The 22,819-nt window shown below is 39.8% G+C and overlaps 1 protein-coding gene across 1 annotated transcript in view; it reads right to left on the bottom strand.

The window, feature by feature from the left end:
- Positions 1–22,819, bottom strand: part of tiam1a (TIAM Rac1 associated GEF 1a) — a 180,201-nt gene that overhangs the window by 89,436 nt on the left and 67,946 nt on the right. Inside the window, exons 7-11 of the mRNA XM_034178322.1 lie at positions 21,293–21,465; positions 20,552–20,776; positions 15,488–15,673; positions 11,681–11,827; positions 11,174–11,248 (exon numbers count right to left, since the gene is read on the bottom strand). Coding sequence (XP_034034213.1) covers positions 11,174–11,248; positions 11,681–11,827; positions 15,488–15,673; positions 20,552–20,776; positions 21,293–21,465 — 806 coding nt within the window. The remainder of the gene's footprint in view (positions 1–11,173; positions 11,249–11,680; positions 11,828–15,487; positions 15,674–20,551; positions 20,777–21,292; positions 21,466–22,819) is intronic.

Below are 22,819 nucleotides of genomic sequence, written 5' to 3'. Positions count from 1 at the left end.
TCTCACAGTATTACTAGAGGTCAGGGTAATGCCATCCAGAGTAAGGATCTGGTTAGACACCATGTTTCTAAGATTTGTGGGGCCAAGTACAATAACTTCAGTTTTATCTGAGTTTAAAAGCAGGAAGTTAGAGGTCATCCATGTCTTTATGTCTGTAAGACAATCCTGCAGTTTAGCTAATTGGTGTGTGTCCTCTGGCTTCATGGATAGATAAAGCTGGGTATCATCTGCGTAACAATGAAAATTTAAGCAATACCGTCTAATAATACTGCCTAAGGGAAGCATGTATAAAGTGAATAAAATTGGTCCTAGCACAGAACCTTGTGGAACTCCATAATTAACTTTAGTCTGTGAAGAAGATTCCCCATTTACATGAACAAATTGTAATCTATTAGACAAATATGATTCAAACCATCGCAGCGCAGTGCCTTTAATACCTATGGCATGCTCTAATCTCTGTAATAAAATTTTATGGTCAACAGTATCAAAAGCAGCACTGAGGTCCAACAGAACAAGCACAGAGACGAGTCCACTGTCCGAGGCCATAAGAATATCATTTGTAACCTTCACTAATGCTGTTTCTGTACTATGATGAATTCTAAAACCTGACTGAAACTCTTCAAATAGACCATTCCTCTGCAGATGATCAGTTAGCTGTTTTACAACTACCCTTTTCAAGAATTTTTTGATGAGGAAAAGGAAGGTGGAGATTGGCCTATAATTAGCTAAGAGAGCTGGGTCAAGTGATGGCTTTTTAAGTAATGGTTAATTACTGCCACCTTAAAAGCCTGTGGTACATAGCAACTACAAAGATAGATGATCATATTTAAGATCAAAGCATTAAATAATGGCTAGGGCTTCCTTGAGCAGCCTGGTAGGAATGGGGTCTAATAACATGTTGATGGTTTGGACTGAAGTAAGTAATGAAAATAACTCAGACAGAACAATTGGAGAGAAGAGTCTTAACCAAATACCGGCATCACTGACAGCAGCCAAAGATAACGATACGTATTTGGGATGGTTATGAGTAATTTTTTCTCCTATTAGTTAAAATTTTGTTTAGCAAAGAAAGTCATGAAGTCATTACTAGTTAAAGTAATGGAATACGCAGCTCAATAGAGCTCTGACTCTTGTCAGCCTGGCGTACAGTGCTGAAAAGAAACTGGGGTTGTTCTTATTTCTTCAATAGTGATGAGTAGAAGATGGTCCTCGCTTTATGGAGGGCTTTTTTATAGAGCAACAGACTCTTTTTTCCAGGCTAAGTGAGGATCTTCTAAATTAGGAGACGCCATTTCCTCTCCAACTTAGGGTTATCTGCTTTTAAGCTACGAGTTTGTGGAGTTATACCCCTGGAGTCAGACACTTCTGATTTTAAAGCTCTCTTTTTCAGAGGAGCTACAGCATCCAAAGTTGTCTTCAATGAGGATGTAAAACTATTGACGAGATACTCTATCTCCCTTACAGAGCTTATGTAGCTACTCTGCACTATGTTGGTATATGGCATTAGAGAACATAAAGAAGGAATCATATCCCTTAACCCTCGTTACAGCGCTTTCTGAAAGGACTTCTAGTGTAATGAAACTTAATCCCCCCTGCTGGTAGTCCATCAGAGTAATGTAAATGTTATTAAGAAATGATCAGACAGAATGGAGTTTTCAGGGAATACTGTTAAGTCTTCTATTTCCATACCATAAGTCAGAACAAGATCTAAGATATGATTAAAGTGGTGGGTGGACTCATTTACTTTTTGAGCAAAGCCAATAGAGTCTAATAATAGATTAAATGCAGTGTTGAGGCTGTCATTCTCAGCATCTGTGTGGATGTTAAAATCGCCCACTATAATTATCTTATCTGAGCTAAGCACTAAGTCAGACAAAAGGTCTGAAAATTCACAGAGAAACTCACAGTAACGACCAGGTGGACGATAGATAATAACAAATAAAACTGGTTTTTGGGACTTCCAATTTGGATGGACAAGACTAAGAGACAAGCTTTCAAATGAATTAAAGCTCTGTCTGGGTTTTTGATTAATTAATAAGCTGGAATGGAAGATTGCTGCTAATCCTCCTCCTCGACCCGTGCTACGAGCATTCTGACAGTTAGTGTGACTCGGGGGTGTTGACTCATTTAAACTAACATATTCATCCTGCTGTAACCAGGTTTCTGTTAGGCAGAATAAATCAATATGTTGATCAATTATTATATCATTTACCAACAGGGACTTAGAAGAGAGAGACCTAATGTTTAATAGACCACATTTAACTGTTTTAGTCTGTGGTGCAGTTGAAGGTGCTATATTATTTTTCTTTTTGAATTTTTATGCTTAAATAGATTTTTGCTGGTTGTTGGTGGTCTGGGAGCAGGCACCGTCTCTACGGGGATGGGGTAATGAGGGGATGGCAGGGGGAGAGAAGCTGCAGAGAGGTGTGTAAGACTACAACTCTGCTTCCTGGTCCCAACCCTGGATAGTCACGGTTTGGAGGATTTAAGAAAATTGGCCAGATTTCTACAAATGAGAGCTGCTCCATCCAAAGTGGGATGGATGCCGTCTCTCCTAACAAGACCAGGTTTTCCCCAGAAGCTTTGCCAATTATCTATGAAGCCCACCTCATTTTTTGGACACCACTCAGACAGCCAGCAATTCAAGGAGAACATGCGGCTAAACATGTCACTCCCGGTCCGATTGGGGAGGGGCCCAGAGAAAACTACAGAGTCCGACATTGTTTTTGCAAAGTTACACACCGATTCAATGTTAATTTTAGTGACCTCCGATTGGCGTAACCGGGTGTCATTACTGCCGACGTGAATTACAATCTTACCAAATTTACGCTTAGCCTTAGCCAGCAGTTTCAAATTTCCTTCAATGTCGCCTGCTCTGGCCCCTGGAAGACAATTGACTATGGTTGCTGGTGTCGCTAACTTCACATTTCTCAAAACAGAGTTGCCAATAACCAGAGTTTGATCCTCAGCGGGTGTGTCGTCGAGTGGGGAAAAACGGTTAGAAATGTGAACGGGTTGGCGGTGTACACGGGGCTTCTATTTAGAACTACGCTTCCTCCTCACAGTCACCCAGTCGGCCTGCTTTCCCGGCTGCTCGGGATCTGCCAGGGGGGAACTAACGGCGGCTACGCTTCCTTGGTCCGCACCGACTACAGGGGCCTGGCTAGCTGTAGAATTTTCCACGGTGCGGAGCCGAGTCTCCAATTCGCCCAGCCTGGCCTCCAAAGCTACGAATAAGCTACACTTATTACAAGTACCATTACTGCTGAAGGAGGCCGAGGAATAACTAAACATTTCACACCCAGAGCAGAAAAGTGCGGGAGAGACAGGAGAAGCCGCCATGCTAAACCGGCTACGAGCTAGTAGCTGCGCTAAGCTAGCGGATTCCTAAAAACACGCAAAGTTTGCCAGCTTATTAATTAATCAAAAACCCAGACAGAGCTTTAATTCATTTGAAAGCTTGTCTCTTAGTCTTGTCCATCCAAATTGGAAGTCCCAAAAACCAGTTTTATTTGTTATTATCTATCGTCCACCTGGTCGTTACTGTGAGTTTCTCTGTGAATTTTCAGACCTTTTGTCTGACTTAGTGCTTAGCTCAGATAAGATAATTATAGTGGGCGATTTTAACATCCACACAGATGCTGAGAATGACAGCCTCAACACTGCATTTAATCTATTATTAGACTCTATTGGCTTTGCTCAAAAAGTAAATGAGTCCACCCACCACTTTAATCATATCTTAGATCTTGTTCTGACTTATGGTATGGAAATAGAAGACTTAACAGTATTCCCTGAAAACTCCCTTCTGTCTGATCATTTCTTAATAACATTTACATTTACTCTGATGGACTACCCAGCAGTGGGGAATAAGTTTCATTACACTAGAAGTCTTTCAGAAAGTGCTGTAACTAGGTTTAAGGATATGATTCCTTCTTTATGTTCTCTAATGCCATATACCAACACAGTGCAGAGTAGCTACCTAAACTCTGTAAGGGAGATAGAGTATCTCGTCAATAGTTTTACATCCTCATTGAAGACAACTTTGGATGCTGTAGCTCCTCTGAAAAAGAGAGCTTTAAATCAGAAGTGTCTGACTCCGTGGTATAACTCACAAACTCGTAGCTTAAAGCAGATAACCCGTAAGTTGGAGAGGAAATGGCGTCTCACTAATTTAGAAGATCTTCACTTAGCCTGGAAAAAGAGTCTGTTGCTCTATAAAAAAGCCCTCCATAAAGCTAGGACATCTTTCTACTCATCACTAATTGAAGAAAATAAGAACAACCCCAGGTTTCTTTTCAGCACTGTAGCCAGGCTGACAAAGAGTCAGAGCTCTATTGAGCTGAGTATTCCATTAACTTTAACTAGTAATGACTTCATGACTTTCTTTGCTAACAAAATTTTAACTATTAGAGAAAAAATTACTCATAACCATCCCAAAGACGTATCGTTATCTTTGGCTGCTTTCAGTGATGCCGGTATTTGGTTAGACTCTTTCTCTCCGATTGTTCTGTCTGAGTTATTTTCATTAGTTACTTCATCCAAACCATCAACATGTTTATTAGACCCCATTCCTACCAGGCTGCTCAAGGAAGCCCTACCATTATTTAATGCTTCGATCTTAAATATGATCAATCTATCTTTGTTAGTTGGCTATGTACCACAGGCTTTTAAGGTGGCAGTAATTAAACCATTACTTAAAAAGCCATCACTTGACCCAGCTATCTTAGCTAATTATAGGCCAATCTCCAACCTTCCTTTTCTCTCAAAAATTCTTGAAAGGGTAGTTGTAAAACAGCTAACTGATCATCTGCAGAGGAATGGTCTATTTGAAGAGTTTCAGTCAGGTTTTAGAATTCATCATAGTACAGAAACAGCATTAGTGAAGGTTACAAATTATCTTCTTATGGCCTCGGACAGTGGACTCATCTCTGTGCTTGTTCTGTTAGACCTCAGTGCTGCTTTTGATACTGTTGACCATAAAATTTTATTACAGAGATTAGAGCATGCCATAGGATGACCTCTAATTTCCTGCTTTTAAACTCAGATAAAACTGAAGTTATTGTACTTGGCCCCACAAATCTTAGAAACATGGTGTCTAACCAGATCCTTACTCTGGATGGCATTACCCTGACCTCTAGTAATACTGTGAGAAATCTTGGAGTCATTTTTGATCAGGATATGTCATTCAAAGCGCATATTAAACAAATATGTAGGACTGCTTTTTTGCATTTACGCAATATCTCTAAAATCAGAAAGGTCTTGTCTCAGAGTGATGCTGAAAAACTAATTCATGCATTTATTTCCTCTAGGCTGGACTCTTGTAATTCATTATTATCAGGTTGTCCTAAAAGTTCCCTAAAAAGCCTTCAGTTAATTCAAAATGCTGCAGCTAGAGTACTGACGGGGACTAGAAGGAGAGAGCATATCTCACCCATATTGGCCTCTCTTCATTGCCTTCCTGTTAATTCTAGAATAGAATTTAAAATTCTTCTTCTTACTTATAAGGTTTTGAATAATCAGGTCCCATCTTATCTTAGGGACCTCGTAGTACCATATCACCCCAATAGAGCGCTTCGCTCTCAGACTGCAGGCTTACTTGTAGTTCCTAGGGTTTGTAAGAGTAGAATGGGAGGCAGAGCCTTCAGCTTTCAGGCTCCTCTCCTGTGGAACCAGCTCCCAATTCAGATCAGGGAGACAGACACCCTCTCTACTTTTAAGATTAGGCTTAAAACTTTCCTTTTTGCTAAAGCTTATAGTTAGGGCTGGATCAGGTGACCCTGAACCATCCCTTAGTTATGCTGCTATAGACGTAGACTGCTGGGGGGTTCCCATGATGCACTGTTTCTTTCTCTTTTTGCTCTGTATGCACCACTCTGCATTTAATCATTAGTGATCGATCTCTGCTCCCCTCCACAGCATGTCTTTTTCCTGGTTCTCTCCCTCAGCCCCAACCAGTCCCAGCAGAAGACTGCCCCTCCCTGAGCCTGGTTCTGCTGGAGGTTTCTTCCTGTTAAAAGGGAGTTTTTCCTTCCCACTGTAGCCAAGTGCTTGCTCACAGGGGGTCGTTTTGACCGTTGGGGTTTTACATAATTATTGTATGGCCTTGCCTTACAATATGAAGCGCCTTGGGGCAACTGTTTGTTGTGATTTGGCGCTATATAAAAAAATTGATTGATTGATTGATTAGGCTAATATTCCAGAATGTGGATGACACCTGAACGCAGCATCAGATATGAGTACAGAACTGCAATTTGTTTTCGTTTCTTCATGTGTGTGTGTGCTTTCACATGTCAGGCCTGTAACCTTTAAGCCCGTCAGTCTGACCCCTGACAATCTGGCGGATGTGTCAGGCTCCTCTCATTCTGCTCCTCTCATCTATTCTATTCGACCTCACACTGTCACTGATACCTTATCACCTCCTATCAGGTAACAACCTTCATGAGCCTCTTTATTCTTTCATGCCACTATTCCGAAACTAATCACTGCCTCTTCTTCTGCTGCTCCTTTCTTCCCCCTATTTGTACCTCCCTCCATCTCTCTGTCCTACTACCCATCTTTCATTTACGCCGTGCAATCTGCTGACAGCTAACACCCTGACATAGCAATGCCGTTTAAATGGATGGGCCTAGACTTGATTGTGTCTGTGTGTGCATGTGAACTTTATAAGCTGGAAACGGACAAACTTTGTCCACAAGTGCAGTTTTACCAAGTTAAAAATATGCACATTTTCATATGCAATTATAAAACATAAAAATATGCAGGCATTTATATCGTCTCTCCCACCCAGACAGACAACAGACTGGAAGGCCCTTAAGTTAACCTCCCCCAACTCCCTGAACTCCCCAGCCTTGCGTTGCACCATCTGGCTCTCCTCCTGGCCCATTTAGGATGCCTGTGCTGGAAAGCAGGGATCCTGGGTAAACTAAACCCTCACTTTCTCTTTTTTTTGCCCCCCTCTCGTTTCCACCATCAGTGGGATTCCCCAGAACAAACAGATTCACAAAGCTGACACACTTCAGATGTTGGAACTAATCTTTGAGGATAAGCTTGCTGAGAAAATTAAACACTTATCTAGGATTTTTAATGGCATGTTAAAGTTACCTGCTCCCAACATATTGCAGAGCAGGTAAGTCAGTGGGATCTGGAGTTTGGCTACCAGTATGTAGACCTATTGGGCCAAAATAAGATTTACTTCTTACTTTGCAATCTGAAACACATTGCAGGTGTTTGGAATTTGGTGTTGTATGACTCCAGTGATGGCAGCTGAAGTCAGTGGATTTGCGCTGTTAAATTTACTTTTATCTTTTGGGTTTAAACAGAGGTCTGATGCGTCAGCTCCGCTGCCTTTTACCACTTCTCATAAAATATAAAGCTGGCATACTTGTCCTTTCACGACCCAAGGGGAAGATGGGCCTTTTTCCCCCCCTTCACAGTATAAATTCATAATTCACCAGACTCTCACAAGATACTCCTGAAATAAAAATGCGTACATTCACTTTAAATAATCATTTCTCTTTTAAAAAAAGAACGAATCATTTGCAGTTGTCTATATTCTAAAGTATGGTTAATACGACTGATGCTGCAGAACACAGATGGTGTGAAGATTCCAGGCTCTTTGGTACCAACTGTATGCATAATTTTTTGAAACGTCAGATACCTAATGATCTGAACATATCAGATCAAATTTGCCTAGTGGGTTCAGCAGACAGAAATATCCCTTCAGATGACAGCCTGATCATGTTGGAGTGAGAACTGCCTTCAGTAACTGAAAAAACGTAGCGGAAATGTCTGCCATCACTGATTAGAAAAAGGTCTTTGACAAACAAAAAGGCAAGAGAGGGAAAAAAAATTACTTAAAGCATCATGTTTGAATTTAGGCAAATCCCAATCCATGTTGGATCCTCTGTGGCAACCCTCAGAAAAAAAGGAAGAAGCCAAATGAACTTAATAACTTAACACAATATGAGTCGCAAAGTGTGGGCCACAGCCGTCTGCTGGGCTATGAAAGTACAGCAGGTGGGCCATTAGAGATTATTAAAAATAAATTAAAAATGTCCATCCATCCATTTTCAATACCCACTTACTCCAGTTAAGGGTACACCCTGGACAGGATGCCAGCTAAAAATGTCCAGTTTTGTAAAAATGTTTACAATTACCAAAATATATACATACCTATTTTTTATGAATTGCATGTTATTTTAAATTTACTGTTAAGTTTAACATGATACATGTATGTGGAAATACTTGATGTTAATGTCATGTGTCAATCTAATTGTGATTAAAGGTTTGTATGGACTGCAAAAAGATTTGGGAATGGGTGACTTAATGTAATCACAGAGTTACATTCTGATGCAACAAAAATAATTTAAATATCTGTCAAATTTAGAGTATTTCAGAAATCCTTCTGACTTGAAATTATGAATGAATTTTATGCAGAAATCCAAACATAGTTATCTTATCAGAATTATGAATAATGTAAATTGTAGAATTATTAATCATGTAATCTGTAGAAAGGCGCAACCAGGAACAAGAGTTGTGAATTAGTTGAAGCTATAAACTCTTTGTGCATCACATCAGTCGCAGACATTGCTCGATCTATGTTGATTTCATTGTCCCTGTCAAATAAACAAATAAATAAAATGAAATGAATACTGTATTAGCAGGTGCTTCCTTGCATGCATCACACAAAATTTGCTGTTAAATGCTTCTGACAACATTATTTACTTTGAATGAGTGTTACCTTATTGAAGTCAGTTGTGTGTGGTTCAATGTATACCGAGATCAGTAATAGTTGTTTTCTTTGATAAGAGCAAAGATCATCATTGATAAGCTTGTTCATTTTTTCCTGCAGTCAAAGAGCACATACTGCTGCCAAGAAAAGCTATTAATAGGCAAATGCCAAATAAAAAATAACAACAAAAAGCTCCTGAATCTGTATCCTGATTCAGATCCGCTTCATTGTCTTGCCAACTCTTATACATTAGATACGAATGTACAACCTAAATACGGCGTCCGCTGTTCTGGATGCGTCAGCTGTACCTGGCCTTAGAGACTTTCCAGACAGTAGTGCCAAGTGCGCGCTTCGTGGAATGTGTTTATTTTTTGGCAATTGGGAATCCCTATATTTTATGACGTAATTGAAAGCCTCATTTTTTGAGCAGAATTCCTGTGACGAGTACAAGTTAGAAAATTCCGTGATTGAAATATCGCGTTGTAAAAGTCAAAGAAATTCGCCTTGAAGGTGAATAAGGTCGGTTTTCAAATCACATAGAACATTTAATTCATGTAATTATCTACCTTTCTGTCAGGTTTGGTGGAGATCAAAGTCTTCGTATGCATATTTTTATGATCCTCTAACACAGATGTCGAGATGGTGGACATGGCGAAATTGCTGGTGTTTTATCTTGGAAACTACTGTCAAAAACAGTGTTTAGACAGCAGATCATTGAAAATCGCAAGATTAAATGAGATATAATTAGATTTGACGGAGTACCATAATTTTGAAATGTACATTACAAAAAACTGGTCACAGCGTTCTGTTGTTTTATCTTTAAGAACAAATACATAAATTACCAAGAGCTTCCGAATTTCAAATACTCATAACTTTCTTCATATTTGACATAGCACAAATATGTAAACATGATTTTGAAGGTCTCTTTAAGCTCATTCAAACCATTTCTATTACAATTCTTTTGAGTTTAATTTTTCTGTCATGTACAAACTTATATAAACCTAAATTTCAATTACATTATTTTCTGGAGTATAAGTCATATCTGAATATAAGTTGCCCCTGTCAAAAAAATGCATTTTGAAGAAGGATATATATATATATATATATATATATATATATAAGTCACACCTTTTTCTATGTTATGAGCTCTTTAATTTGTGATTTTTGTGCATTGTTGTAGTGGCATTTATTCTTTTATTATTGGAGTTTATTTTGTTTCGTGCTTTGATTATTGAGAAAGTTCTATATAAATAGTTATTATAATTACTATTATTAATAACAAAGTTGTGAATTTTGGGGATATACGTCATGCTGAAGTAACAGTCACAGGTCCTCCCAAACTCATAAAAAAATGTGATTTATACTCCAGAAAATATGGTAAATATCATCTCCAGTTTTTGAGATATCCTACTGAAAATACTGACATACAACATGAAGCAGGAAAAATAAGAAAGGAAGTGTCTGCAGCTGTATTATAATATATATATATATATATATATATATATATATATATATATATATATATATATATACACACAATACATCTCACAGTGAAAGTCACCTCTCTGAGATTTTTCAAGATTTGAAACCTCAATAGGGTGAATTGATTGCTGGGTACGGGAGAGTGTTGCTTTCCTTAGCTGTTTAATGGCTTACGAAGTCTCGACCAAAAACAAAACATCTGCTCCTCCTCTGGAAAGACAAGAAAGTCTCTGTTGCCAAATTCAACAATCTTAAAACATTCCATACTCCGCGTGATGGTTGCAGCCACACAGGGTAATATCATCCCACAGTCCACCTTTGCACTCCATTAGTTTGCTGCACATATTGCCATTTGCTGTCTCTTATCTTCAAGTAACTGATACCACTTAATTTGCTCAATTTACACGTTATCCTGCTTTAACCTTACACTGTTTTATATGGAGTGCACACATTTTAACACTGTAGGGTTACATAAGATATTTTCTGGCTTTGACTTGTGTTACCTGGAGCATTGAGGGCGTTCCCTTCCTGTTTGGGCAAAAGGTGTGACTGAATTCTGAGTAGACCTAAAACCAGCCAGTTCATTAGGATGTAGCACACCTCTTCTTGTGCCAAGGGGACTTTAGGGTTGAGTTAACTTTTGTTTTGTATGTGTTTGTATTTATTGTTCATTTTGTTTACCCCTTCTGAGTTATTTGGTTTGGCCACATTAGGGACTAGACAGTATGTTTCCTTTTGTGTCACTGTGGGGGCAGTTTTATTTAGTTAAAGTGTATAGGTCGTTATTAATTTTGGGTCTTTGAAAATATTTTGATATTGTTTCGGGTCAATAATATCCTGCTTTATTAAAATTTCTAACACCTGCGTTCTCTTGCTTCACTGCTTGCCTTACACTAGGTCAAGAGTTTAAATGGGGAGGAGAAGAGAAGGTAATTACATTAAAGTTGTTTAAAGACTTACACATTTCTCACTGACAGAGTCTTCAAACATGTGCTCTAAGGGTTTTCGGACAGGCTCCATCCTGTCAGCAAACACCTGAAGCCATATAAAGCAGAGTTGAGTGCAATAAAAGTGAATCCAAACGCATTACCTAATATATTTATGACATTATTACATTTATGAGGATAAAACAGGCCAAAACACTTCAACCACCTCCAACAAACAATCATTAAACCTGCAGCCTCCTTAGTGGTTTATACAGCACACTGATCATTGACTTCCAGATTAAAAATGCATGTTATGTTATGCTCTTGACTGGCCAACGAAGGGCAGCAACATTTCAACTAATTATTAATTTTTGTCATTTTTCACCTGCTTTATACTAATACTTTACGCAATGTGCTTTATTATGTAATAAAAAAATCCAATGTTTCATGTGTGACCTCATGCATTGATGTCTTCATATGAGACTTAAAATGCTGAAAGTTATGGAGACAATCAAAAAATAGAATGTGTCACTATGGAAACCTGAGTTATGGAAGGATGATCCTTGGTTTTCCTCTTGGAGGTGGTGTCCAGCCCCCAGAGGGAGGAGAAACGACTCCGCCGTTTAAAGGTAGTGCGAGGCACGGCCTGGTTCCGCCGCCTGATGCTGTTCTCTGTACGGGCCGACACCTGTGACATTTAAAATCACAGAAAACATTAATCAAAGTAATAGAAGAAGTGTTTTACAACTAAATTAGTTAATTCCAACACACATCATCACCTCAAGGGGAGATGATGGTGACGAGAGGATCCTCTGTTTGAATCTCCATCAGACCGGAAAAATTACAAAAGGCCCTTGGGCAAGGTCCTTATTCTCCAAGCTGCTCCTGGTGTGCAGCTGAACTCCTTGCATTTTGTGTGTGTGGGGAGGGTTAGATTGCGGGGGGGGGGGGGGGGGGGGGGGTGTCTTTGTGAGGATTATCGCAAGTGGAGGACCTTTTTAGCTAGGACCAGTTTAGAAATTGAGGACATTTAGGCTGGTCCTCACAAGATTTTTTAATGAAAAGGCTTCCAGAGCCTGTAAAAATGCTCCTCTCAAAGTTATTCTTCAAAATCTGAGGTGACAACTTGGCTAAGAGAGACATCTAGAATTTAAAGGCGGTATCAGTTAATTTCTAAGTATAGCAGAAAGGGTGGTCCTCACTCCCAATGGGCATTTTCCCGGACCTCACTTTGGTGCCCGTACAGGAAGAAGTGCATGTGTGCAACTGTTGATTGTGAGGTGACATTATAATGTGTTTTGAGGGTGTGTTTCAGACAGAAAAACTGCTATAAGAACAGTGTCCATTTTTCATTTCAAAGCTCCCCCTGACTTCTGTCTCGTTCCTCCACAGATATGTTGTGGCTGTTATAAAACATTATGGAGTAGCAACACAACTAAAGGCTTCATTATCATCTGTAGGCATTATTCATTGTACCAATTATTGCAACTACTTCCACCACAATTAGACTAATGCAATATTTACATCAGCAATGTGGGGAAAAAAGCAAAAGTAATTATAAACACACAGAGAAGATAGGGTGGGGAAAACGTGCAGATAAAGACAAACTGAAATAAGAAAATAAAGCAGCTGAGGAGAAGATAAAGACTGTGAAAGAGACAAAAGAAGTCAGGTTGTAGGCAGTAAAAGGAAGCGGGTGGGGGCGAGAGTGTTAAGCCTGTTTCTGGGAAAGTGCCTGAGGGATGGCAGCTTACTAACAGGGTGAGTATTGATCCAGCTATCACAAAAAAACTGATGTGTATGTGTGTATGCTTTATCTTTTGGGTGGAAGCCAGTGCTTTTTTTTTGTCTCCTCTGTTTCTCATTTCTGCTCTTTGTTTCCTGGATGGTACGAAGCAGACTGTGCAGTCAGTGCGCTGCAACTTGTGGATCAATCCATCTGTGCTGATGTTTCATTCTGTGCATGCTACAAGAGCTCAAGGTGACAACAAGCACAGCGTGCAGAGCAGTGAGGGAATAGCTGTGCACACACGGAGATGCCATACAGCTGTCAGCAGCAGGACATGAACGCAAAGTCATTTCAATTATACAGTAAGTGCAATAATGCACGGGCGTAGCAACGAAGACACACAGTGAGGAGTATGATTCCTGCAGCCACGCAGGCACAGATTTGACTTAGCCAGTCGAACACAGAAACACATAGTGTGAAATTGTGAAGATTATTGCATTTTGTGATGGTTTTTTTATCATCACAAATTTGTCTCCAGTTGGAACATTAGTCTGAACTGTGGGCACAAAGACAGTAAAAGCTACAACAGTCTGGCATTTGAACCCAGTTACCTTGACCTTCACTGAAATGACTGACCTCTGGCTGACCTTGCCAGGGCAAATCTGGGATCTACCTAAAATTTTGTCCAAATCAGTTTGAAAATCAAATAATTTCAATTTCAATTTTTTTTTTCAATTTATTTTCATTTATATAGCGCCGAATCACAACAGAGTTGCCTCAAGGCGCTTCACACAAGTAACGTCTAATCTTACTAACCCCCAGAGTAGCAGTGGTAAGAAAAAACTCCCTCTGAGGAAGAAACCTCAAGCAAACCAGACTCAAAGGGGTGACCCTCTGCTTGGGCCATGATACAGACACAAATTACAGAACAATTCACAAAACAAATATACAAGAAATGCTGTTGGTACACAGGACAGGAGGGAAATACCTTCACTTTTGCCAAAATAAATTATTTACAGCCTTTACTGACATGCCAAGGTTGGCAGTCAATCAACAGAAGGGCCTGTTAGGAGTAAGTCAACAGACTGGCAGACATGACCTTTGAACCCAATGACTGACCTTTGACACGTCACCTGGGTGTTCCAGAGTACACCTAAAATGTGTGCTGTTTGCTGAACATTGGGCTGAAAAATTCAACATTTTGACCTTTGACCCAAATTATCTTGACTTTTGCCAAAACAAATCCCTTAATGAGAATACTGTGGTCAACCTACTGCACATACACCCAACAGGTTTTGTGGAAACTGGGCCAAACCCATCGGAGGAGTATATGGATCTCAGTTATAGTAGGATGTAGGCGATGCAAAGTCCAGTTTTGTTGAGCTCCTAACAGAATGTCAAAATCATTTAGAGATTATACATCACCTATTGGATATGTATGAAGTCCCACATCTTCAATTCATCTCCTTCAGATTTAGAATGCAGCTTTACTGTGATATTCCCATTACTTTCAAAATAAAATACCTGTTGGTTCATGAATACAATCAATAACTCTGATTATTATATGGTATGGGATTTTGCCAACTTCTGATTGGCCCATTCGCCACTTTCTGAGCTGTACCACATGCTGAGTTGACCGCTGGTGGAGCCAAGTAGACCACGCGTGCGAAATGAGTACACTTCACGTGCAGTGTAGTGCTAGCTAATCGAGCGACGCCTTCTATCGATAACGACAATCAGAAAACACGATACAATGCCTACTTTGGCTGTCAGTTTTTTTGACAAGATGGCAGAACACAGGTTTGCGTCTGTTAGCGACGCTGACTTAAAATGATTTTTACACGAAAAAGATGCGAAAAACACCCGCAGAAATACACAGTCAGCAGCCAACCTGTGTCACAAGTACGTCACTGAAAAGGGACATGCACCCAACTTTGAAACTTAGGACAGATGGATGCTTGATGGAGTACTTGGTCGATTTTACGTGGAAGCTAGACAGGCGAATGGCGAACTTTATAAGAAAATAAGCCTGATGACTCTTCGTCACAGACTTAACAGGCATCTCCAGTCGATCGATGGGATGTCAGTTGGTGCAGTATGACAGTAATAATAAAGAATTGAAACTTGAGATTGATTTTTCAGTTTTAGTATGTTTGACAAACTCCCAGTTTTCTTGTTTACCATATAATAAAGCAGTTATAGACTTTTGATTTCGGTGTATGTATTATCGGCTGAGGTGAACCCCACCCTGACCAGGTCCTCATAATCACAGGTACACCGAAACCAAAAGTCTATAATTGTATACTATTAAAATCATACTTTTAATTTTAATTTCTATCCGTTTGAATTAATATGAATTAAAGTATAAATCATGACGCATTCTTAACCTCACACCTGCCAACAATTGCCTCACCTAATTCTCTGTATCCCATCATTCAGCACTCTTTTGACAGTGTTTTGTGTCACCAAAAACAACAACAAAAAACAGAAATCAGAAATGGATTAAAATTAAAAACTGCGATCCTGATGAGGATTACAGCTAAAAGCAACGCCTGAAGAGAAGCACACATACACATAAAATGAGTGTGTGTTAAAGGTAAAAGCATTTTGAAATCATACCAGTGAATGGAAGGAAGAGACGGAGAAGATGCCCAGTCGTCCCATGGCAAGTTTGGTGGGACGTGATGCAAAACCCAGCAAGCGCTTAGGGTTGGGGGGTTCTCCGCCCTGCAGGCTGGCCAGGTAACAACGGCATCGGAACAGATCTATGTGGAACCGCTCCAAGTTCTGTTCCCACAGGAAGATCTGACAGACAGAAAGACAGTGAGAAATAAGAAAAGAATGAACAGACTCATTCATTCACTGACTCATTTTCTATACCGTTTTACTCCACTCAAGGGTCACAGGGGTGGGGGCCTATCCCAGCAGTCATAGGGCGAGAGGGGCGGGGTTCACCCAGGACAGGACACCAGTCTATCACAGGGCCACATATAGACAGAGAAGCTCATTCACACTCGTAGGCATAACTACAGTCAATTCAAATGGTCTACTTCCCCTAACCTACATGTCTTTCAAAGTTCAAAGCCAAAGCACCCGAAGGAAACCCACATGAATGCAGGTAGAACATGCAAATTCCACACAGAAAGGACCCTGTAGGAAGCAATCTCAAGACCTTCTTCCTGTAAGGCAACAGTGCTAAACACTAAGTCACCGTGCCACCCATTAACAGACTAGATCCATAAATATGCCATGTGATCAGTCTTTTTGATTGACAGGCTAAGCCCCTATGTCCATATAACATTTCCTTTGTTGGTTTTTCTGGGCAGCAGCATCTTTTTTTCAATTGCCCTGGCTCCAGAAATGATTGATTTTTTTGTGTGGCAAATGAGAGCACCTTTATTTTGAAAATCCATGAGCTTTTCTGAAAGACGCTGTGACATCAGTGCAAAAACTTTTCAGACAAATAGGCGGAGAGGTTTATTTTTTTGTTAATTTGTTACTCAAAATCTATCACAATAGAGACAAAAAAAAACTCGACTCAGAAGATTGTAGCGATACTTGGTTCCTACTGAAGGTGAGTACTTTATATCACTGTACATTTTTTGCTAGTTTTCAGCAGTTTATTGTTGTCATTAAAACAAATCCCACATGCAGACTTTTTTTTTTTTTTCACTGAAAATGTTGAAACTACTGGAATGCCTTTCCACCAAGTAACTAAACAAAAAAGTGATATGGACACGGGGCCTTGGACTGCTACTGATTAAACTGACAGCACTTACAGAAAAAAAACAACTAATGGAATAAAGTATGCTCATTATTGTTGTTGCTGCTGTTGTTAATATTATTATGCTAGATTATTGGTTTTTGTTCATGTCTTGGTTTTGTTTATTCTCTTGAAACTATCATGCACGAACCACGAACTACACCTGTGGTCAAAGTGCTAGAATATGGACTAAGGTTAATATGACTGAACTGTAGTTGTTTCTTTGACCATTAACTAAAGGCCAGACTCAACATTCCTGGAAAACATGCAGATACATGTACAAAAGCCTATTTGTGTGCACATTCTCATGCTTTTTTGCAGCAACGGTAAATAATGACATTCAGTGGCAACTCGAGACATGCATGTAGTACAAGTAAAGGGAGTGTAATTCCTCATATTCTATAGAAACTGAACCAACCTGCTCCTGGAATACCCTTAAAACTGCAGCTGTGACTTGTCACTGAATAACGATTAAAGATCAAAGGGCGAGCAACAGGTTTTCAGGTTCACCTGTGAGCTCATGCATTCATTGGGCCTCATGTATCAATGTTGCACACTTGTGGCGTAAATTTACAGCGTAAACTTGAAATACGCCAAAGTTGCCGTGACATGTATCAAGCAGTGTGCACCTGCCCATTTCTGGCGTACGCCTGACATGATCTTGATAAATGCGGCGGGTGGAAACGATCGTAATTATAATAAACACGCCCATAAATATTCAGACTCCGCTTCAGACACACCCTCATTTTACGACATGGAAACCAGGAAGACGGCAATGAAAAAGAACTCCACCAATCACGACGCATGCCAATAGAGCGTCAAAAGCGGCTGTCGTATCAATTGTTTTGTAGTATATAATCAATAAAGTGTTACAGTGGTCCCTCATTAATCACTGGAGTTACGTTCTAAAAAATAGCCCGTAATACGCGAAACCGCGACGTTAGGCAGCGTTATTTTTTACAATTATTATAGACGTTTCAAAGCTGTAAAACCCCTCACTACACAGTTTATACACTTTCTCAATCAGGCATGAACATTTTCTTACTTTTCTCTTGTGTGTAAACACTCTCAAAGTTCAAGCCTTAGTAGGAAAATAATACCAAACTGTTTTCAGGCCCAAACATTTGTTTGAGAAATAAAAATAGAACGTTTTCCTATAAATAATTATGATGGCATTTAGAACTAACAAATTAATTTTAATGATCAACGAACGAGGTTGGACACATAAGAAATTATTAATAGTGACTGACCAGTATGTCACAGATCGGGCCTCTGCGTCCTGACGCCACACCTTTTCCCACTCACACCTCGCTGCAGCAGGTGTCTGTTTCCGTGTGACAAACACAGTTATGAGTAGTTGTTGGCGCTCTTTTCTCTTCTGGGCAATAAGATTCTTATAAACAGATACGCAGAACACAGAACACTGTAAAAATAAAAGGCATGCAAAATTGGACTAAATACTCCGCGAGACTCCGAGGCCACGACAGGTGAATGGCGTTATAGCGAGGGACCACTGTATTCTCTTTTCACATCAATAATTCTTGACATGTGGATATTTGCTCGCTCAATTAATAAGACACGCCTAATCTGTCAGATTTCTTTATTTGTAAATGTATTTCTGTATTTATTTTATTATGACAACCGAATGAAGACGACAAAACCTGATTGCAGCACGAGCAAATTAAGGGAATGACGAAACTACAGTTGTTATTATCAATTTCATAGTCTAAAACGATCACACCACATGACGTTAAGCTCAGCGCTGCTCTGGCTCCAGGCTCGAAGTCTGGAGAAAAAGACGAGCAGCGCTTTCTTTGCAGTCAGTGCTATGACCACGGATCGTGCTCCATAACAATCCCGCAAAGGCGGGATTTATATTGATTATTATGTAGTATAATCAGGAAAGTGTTATTTATGTAACATATGCATTGATTTGTATGATGGCACTGTTTATCATGTTGATCATCTTCATTTTTATGTGGATTCCAGCGCTGGTTCATTTTGGTGTATAATTTACGCCACCTCTCGACCTGGTGTATATTTTCAGCGCAACGTACGCCAACGACCACATTGATAAATGCCAAGTAGCGCAGCCGTTTTGGCATACACCCCATATACGCTCAAATATCGCCGTACGCAACGTTGATACATGAGGCCCATTGTGTGCATCTTAACGAATGCTACCAATGCATGTGTACAATTCAGCACCAGTAGGGAGATCTGAAAGCACTTGAATTCCATAATTAGTTTGAAAAACCACATACAGATAAAATATTTTTTGTCAGCATTTCAGTTAGCGAGACTGTCTATAAGCACAAAGGTTCAAAGATGTGCATTTTTAAAGCTCCATGGGTATTTTCATTCAACCTGGAAGCCTACGGTAAACATCAGTATGGAAGTAAATCTGTGCCATTAGAGTCTGAATTTGAATTTTTAAGGTTGAAATTTTTTTAGCATTAAAATCAGAGTTGAATTTCTAAGGCTGAATTTGTTTAGCATCAAAATATTCAGCCTCAAAAAGTTCAACCTAAAACAATTCAACCTCAAAAATTCAACCTAAAAAAATTCAACCACAAATAATAGAAAAGCAGGGAGAAACAATCAATCCCTGTCTCAATCATCCAACGTTCAGCAATGTATCACGTCGTCATCGTCGTTTTCTTCTTTCGATTTGGTCTCGGTGTCACATGACCAATGGAGCAAAATGTGATTGGTTTATCATGTTGGATCATTGAGTCAGGGATTGATTGCTTCTGCTTTTCTATTTTTTGAAGTTAAATTTTTTTTAGGTTGAATTTTTTGAAGATGAATTTATTTGAGGATGATTTTTTTAGGTTGATTTTTTTTTTTAGGATGAAGTTTTTGAGGCTGAATATTTTGATCTTAGAAATTCAACTTCAAACTCTGATTTTAATGATAAAAAAAAAAAATTCAACCTTAAAAATTCAAATTCAAACTCTAACGGCACAGATTTACTTCCATACATCATTGTATAGAGTAATTGGAGAAAATTAACGTGGAAGGTGGTTGTCTGTTGCAATCTTCATCATGTATAGACAGATGTGTTAACCTATTCACAGACATCAATCCAGCCTATGTCAAGACTAAAGATTGTATATAAATACTGGACAAACCCTCTGTGATGTCACCCATAGGTTTTCTGTAGAGCAGGGTTGAAGGTCAATTGGGGCAGCTCTAGTCCCCATCTTGGCAATGCCTAATGCCACAAAAGAGGTGCAGAATGGTCAAGACCGGCGTGACCTTGGCAGGATGAATGAAACCCAAACACACCCCCATCTCAGAGTTCCCAAACATGGTAAGGCTAATAGGCTAAATTTCTTGTACACTGCACTCTGGTTTTCATAATGGGTATCTCGGATGTGGGAATATTAAAGTATGGCTGGCATATTGCCTCAGTAACCGTGGCACCATCAGTGAACCTAATGTCACAAAACTACCAATACCTGCTAGTTAGTGCTAAAGGTGCTAACATACAAATGAAATAATACTAAAATTTCACTCAACAAAAATACTGGAGCACAGACTTCTTAGATGTTCCAGTTGTGCTACACACTGCACAGAAAGCCATATTATCTCAGATATTTGTAATTTGTTGTCAGACAGCAGCTAGCACCCACTGCTAGCAGGGCCCTGGAGCCTGGACTCCACTCACTGGCACACAGTTGTCACTCAAAGTGACCCCACCCAAAATTATTAAGAATGTTATGGCTTAAAATAGCTTAACATGATGAGTTATTTAAAAAAACAACCACTGTAGAGTTGCAGAGTTTATCATGGACTACTTAGAGCCAGCCTCAAGTGGCCATTCAAGGAACTGCATGTTTTTGCTTTTAAGCATTGGCTTCATTTTTCAGGATCAGCAATTGCTGCATGGCTGTAACATCCACCCTGGAACACACCTGCTCCAGAATGGTCTTTCTCTTCTTGGCATCAGTCACAGTGGACAGTTGCATGTCTCCCATCTTCTTCATCTTCTCATCCATGTCGATCTTCTGCTCCAGTTTGCAGATCTCGGTCCGCAGCAGTCGGACCGTGTCCTCCCTGTGGTGCTGCCGAGCCAGTTCAGCGGCACAGGCTGAGTGAATCGCAGTGATCCAGTTCTCCAGCTCTGTTTGGCCTGATGTCTGTGAGGGAAATAGTGAATTCAGATGATCAGTGAGCAAGTGAGAATAATGAAAATAAATAAAACATTGACATCCAGTTACTGCACTCAGCGAGACATTGTCACTATAATCTCATCATTGTTTTATTGTGTCTGTTAATTCATTGAATGTCACTGCAGACAGCTTCCACGAGCATAAAGGGACACATTTTAATATTACACAATGGTCACTGCCACAGTATGACAGTGTGGCCTTTTAACATGACAGCCAGAGTACACACACATGGACACATGACTGACTTGTTATCCACATGTGGCTAAATGTCACATGTTTGTGCATGTGCACACACATATACACACCCACACGTACCTCCCATGGGAAATTAGACCTGCCCTTATTTTCATTCCACCCTCTCTCCCTCATTTAGTGATCTACTGACTTCATAATGGAATAGATGAAGGAGAAAATGTGTGTGTGTGTGTGTGTGGGGGGGGGGGGGGGGGGGGGGGGCAGTTTTGTCTGCTCTGTTTTTCTCACCTGGAAAAGGAAAGCATCTCCCACTGAGTTGCTCAGGCAGAAGACAAAATCTTTCTTGGGGTGTTCAGGTACAGCCTGGACGATGCTGTTCTCTACCCATAACGAGTGTTTTGCAATGCTATTGTGCTCAATCCCTGATCGACCGTCTGTCTCGTACAGGAAAAGGGTGCACCCTTGAAGGTTTTGGACAAAGATGAAACAGTAGAATGATGAAGAGAAACAAAAAGATGTGAAATAAATTACTGCTGGTGATGTTTGCCTTCATTGTGGAAATACATCTTGTGATACAGTTTTGTACTGATATAAATCTCCAGTAAATCACTACATAAAAAACACTCAAATTTTGATAAGCATGACTCACTGCATTTCATTTTGTGTGTGTGCATATGTTTTTTGTGTGCACAAAAGTATATGTGTGGACTATTTTGTTAATTTATTCATTTTTGTTACAACCCCAATTCCAGTGAAGTTGGGATGTTGTGTAAAATGTAAAAACAGAATACAATGATTTGCAAATCCTCTTCAACCTATATTCAATGGTGGGCACAGTTCCGATAATCCGGTAACAGATAATTATCAAAGATAAAGCTGAACAGCAGCAAACATTTTTAAAATTTAAAATCAGTTGAGCACCTATCTGTTAAAAGTTTCATAACAGATGCATAGTTCTGCCCTCTGCAAACAGAAGAGAGCTGCTTCCAGGAGACACTGCTCTACCCCTTGCAGGCAAAAGAGAACTGGTCACACACACACAAAAAAAAAACATTTCCTTTAACACCATACTGGTATGCTGGCCCATGTCATGGGCACTAACACATCCCCATACACAGTAAAATCACCAGTGCTAAATTAACACTGACAGTGAACATATGGTCCCACTCTGGCCAGAGTAGACCCATATGTACACTGTCAGTGTTAGTTTTACACTGGTGAATTTACTGTGTACCATCACAGATGCTGGCTTTTGACCTCTGCATTGGTAACAATCTGGATGGCTTTAACCTCTTTTGTCCAGAGGACACGACGTCCATGTTTTCCAAAAACAATTTAACATGTGGACTCATCAGACAACAGCACACATGATCAGCATACATGTTGTTGATGTATGGCTTTCGCTTTGTATGGTAGAGTTTTAACTTGCACTTGTAGATGTAGCGACGCACTGTTAACTGACAGTGGTTTTCTGTAGTGTTCCTGAGTCCACGCGGTAAGATCCTTTACACAATAATGTTGTTTTTTAATGCAGTGCCGCCTGAGCGATCGAAGGTCACGGGCATTCAATGTTGGTTTTCGGCCTTGCCACTTACATGTACAAAGTTCTCCAGATTCTCTGAATCTTCTGATTATATTATGGACTGTAGATGATGGAATCCCTAAATTCCTTACAATTGAACATTGAGAAACATTGTTCTTAAACTTCAAGCAGTTGTTCACAAAGTGGTGATCCTTACCCCATCTTTGCTTGTGAACAGCTGAGCCTTTTGGGGATGCTGCTTTTATACCCAATCATGACACTCACATGTTTCC

The sequence above is a fragment of the Thalassophryne amazonica genome, chromosome 9 (genome assembly GCF_902500255.1).
Source record: "Thalassophryne amazonica chromosome 9, fThaAma1.1, whole genome shotgun sequence".
NCBI classification, from domain to species: domain Eukaryota; kingdom Metazoa; phylum Chordata; class Actinopteri; order Batrachoidiformes; family Batrachoididae; genus Thalassophryne; species Thalassophryne amazonica.
Note: the sequence above shows the minus strand (reverse complement) of the source record. Positions and strands in the feature narration are given on the sequence as shown.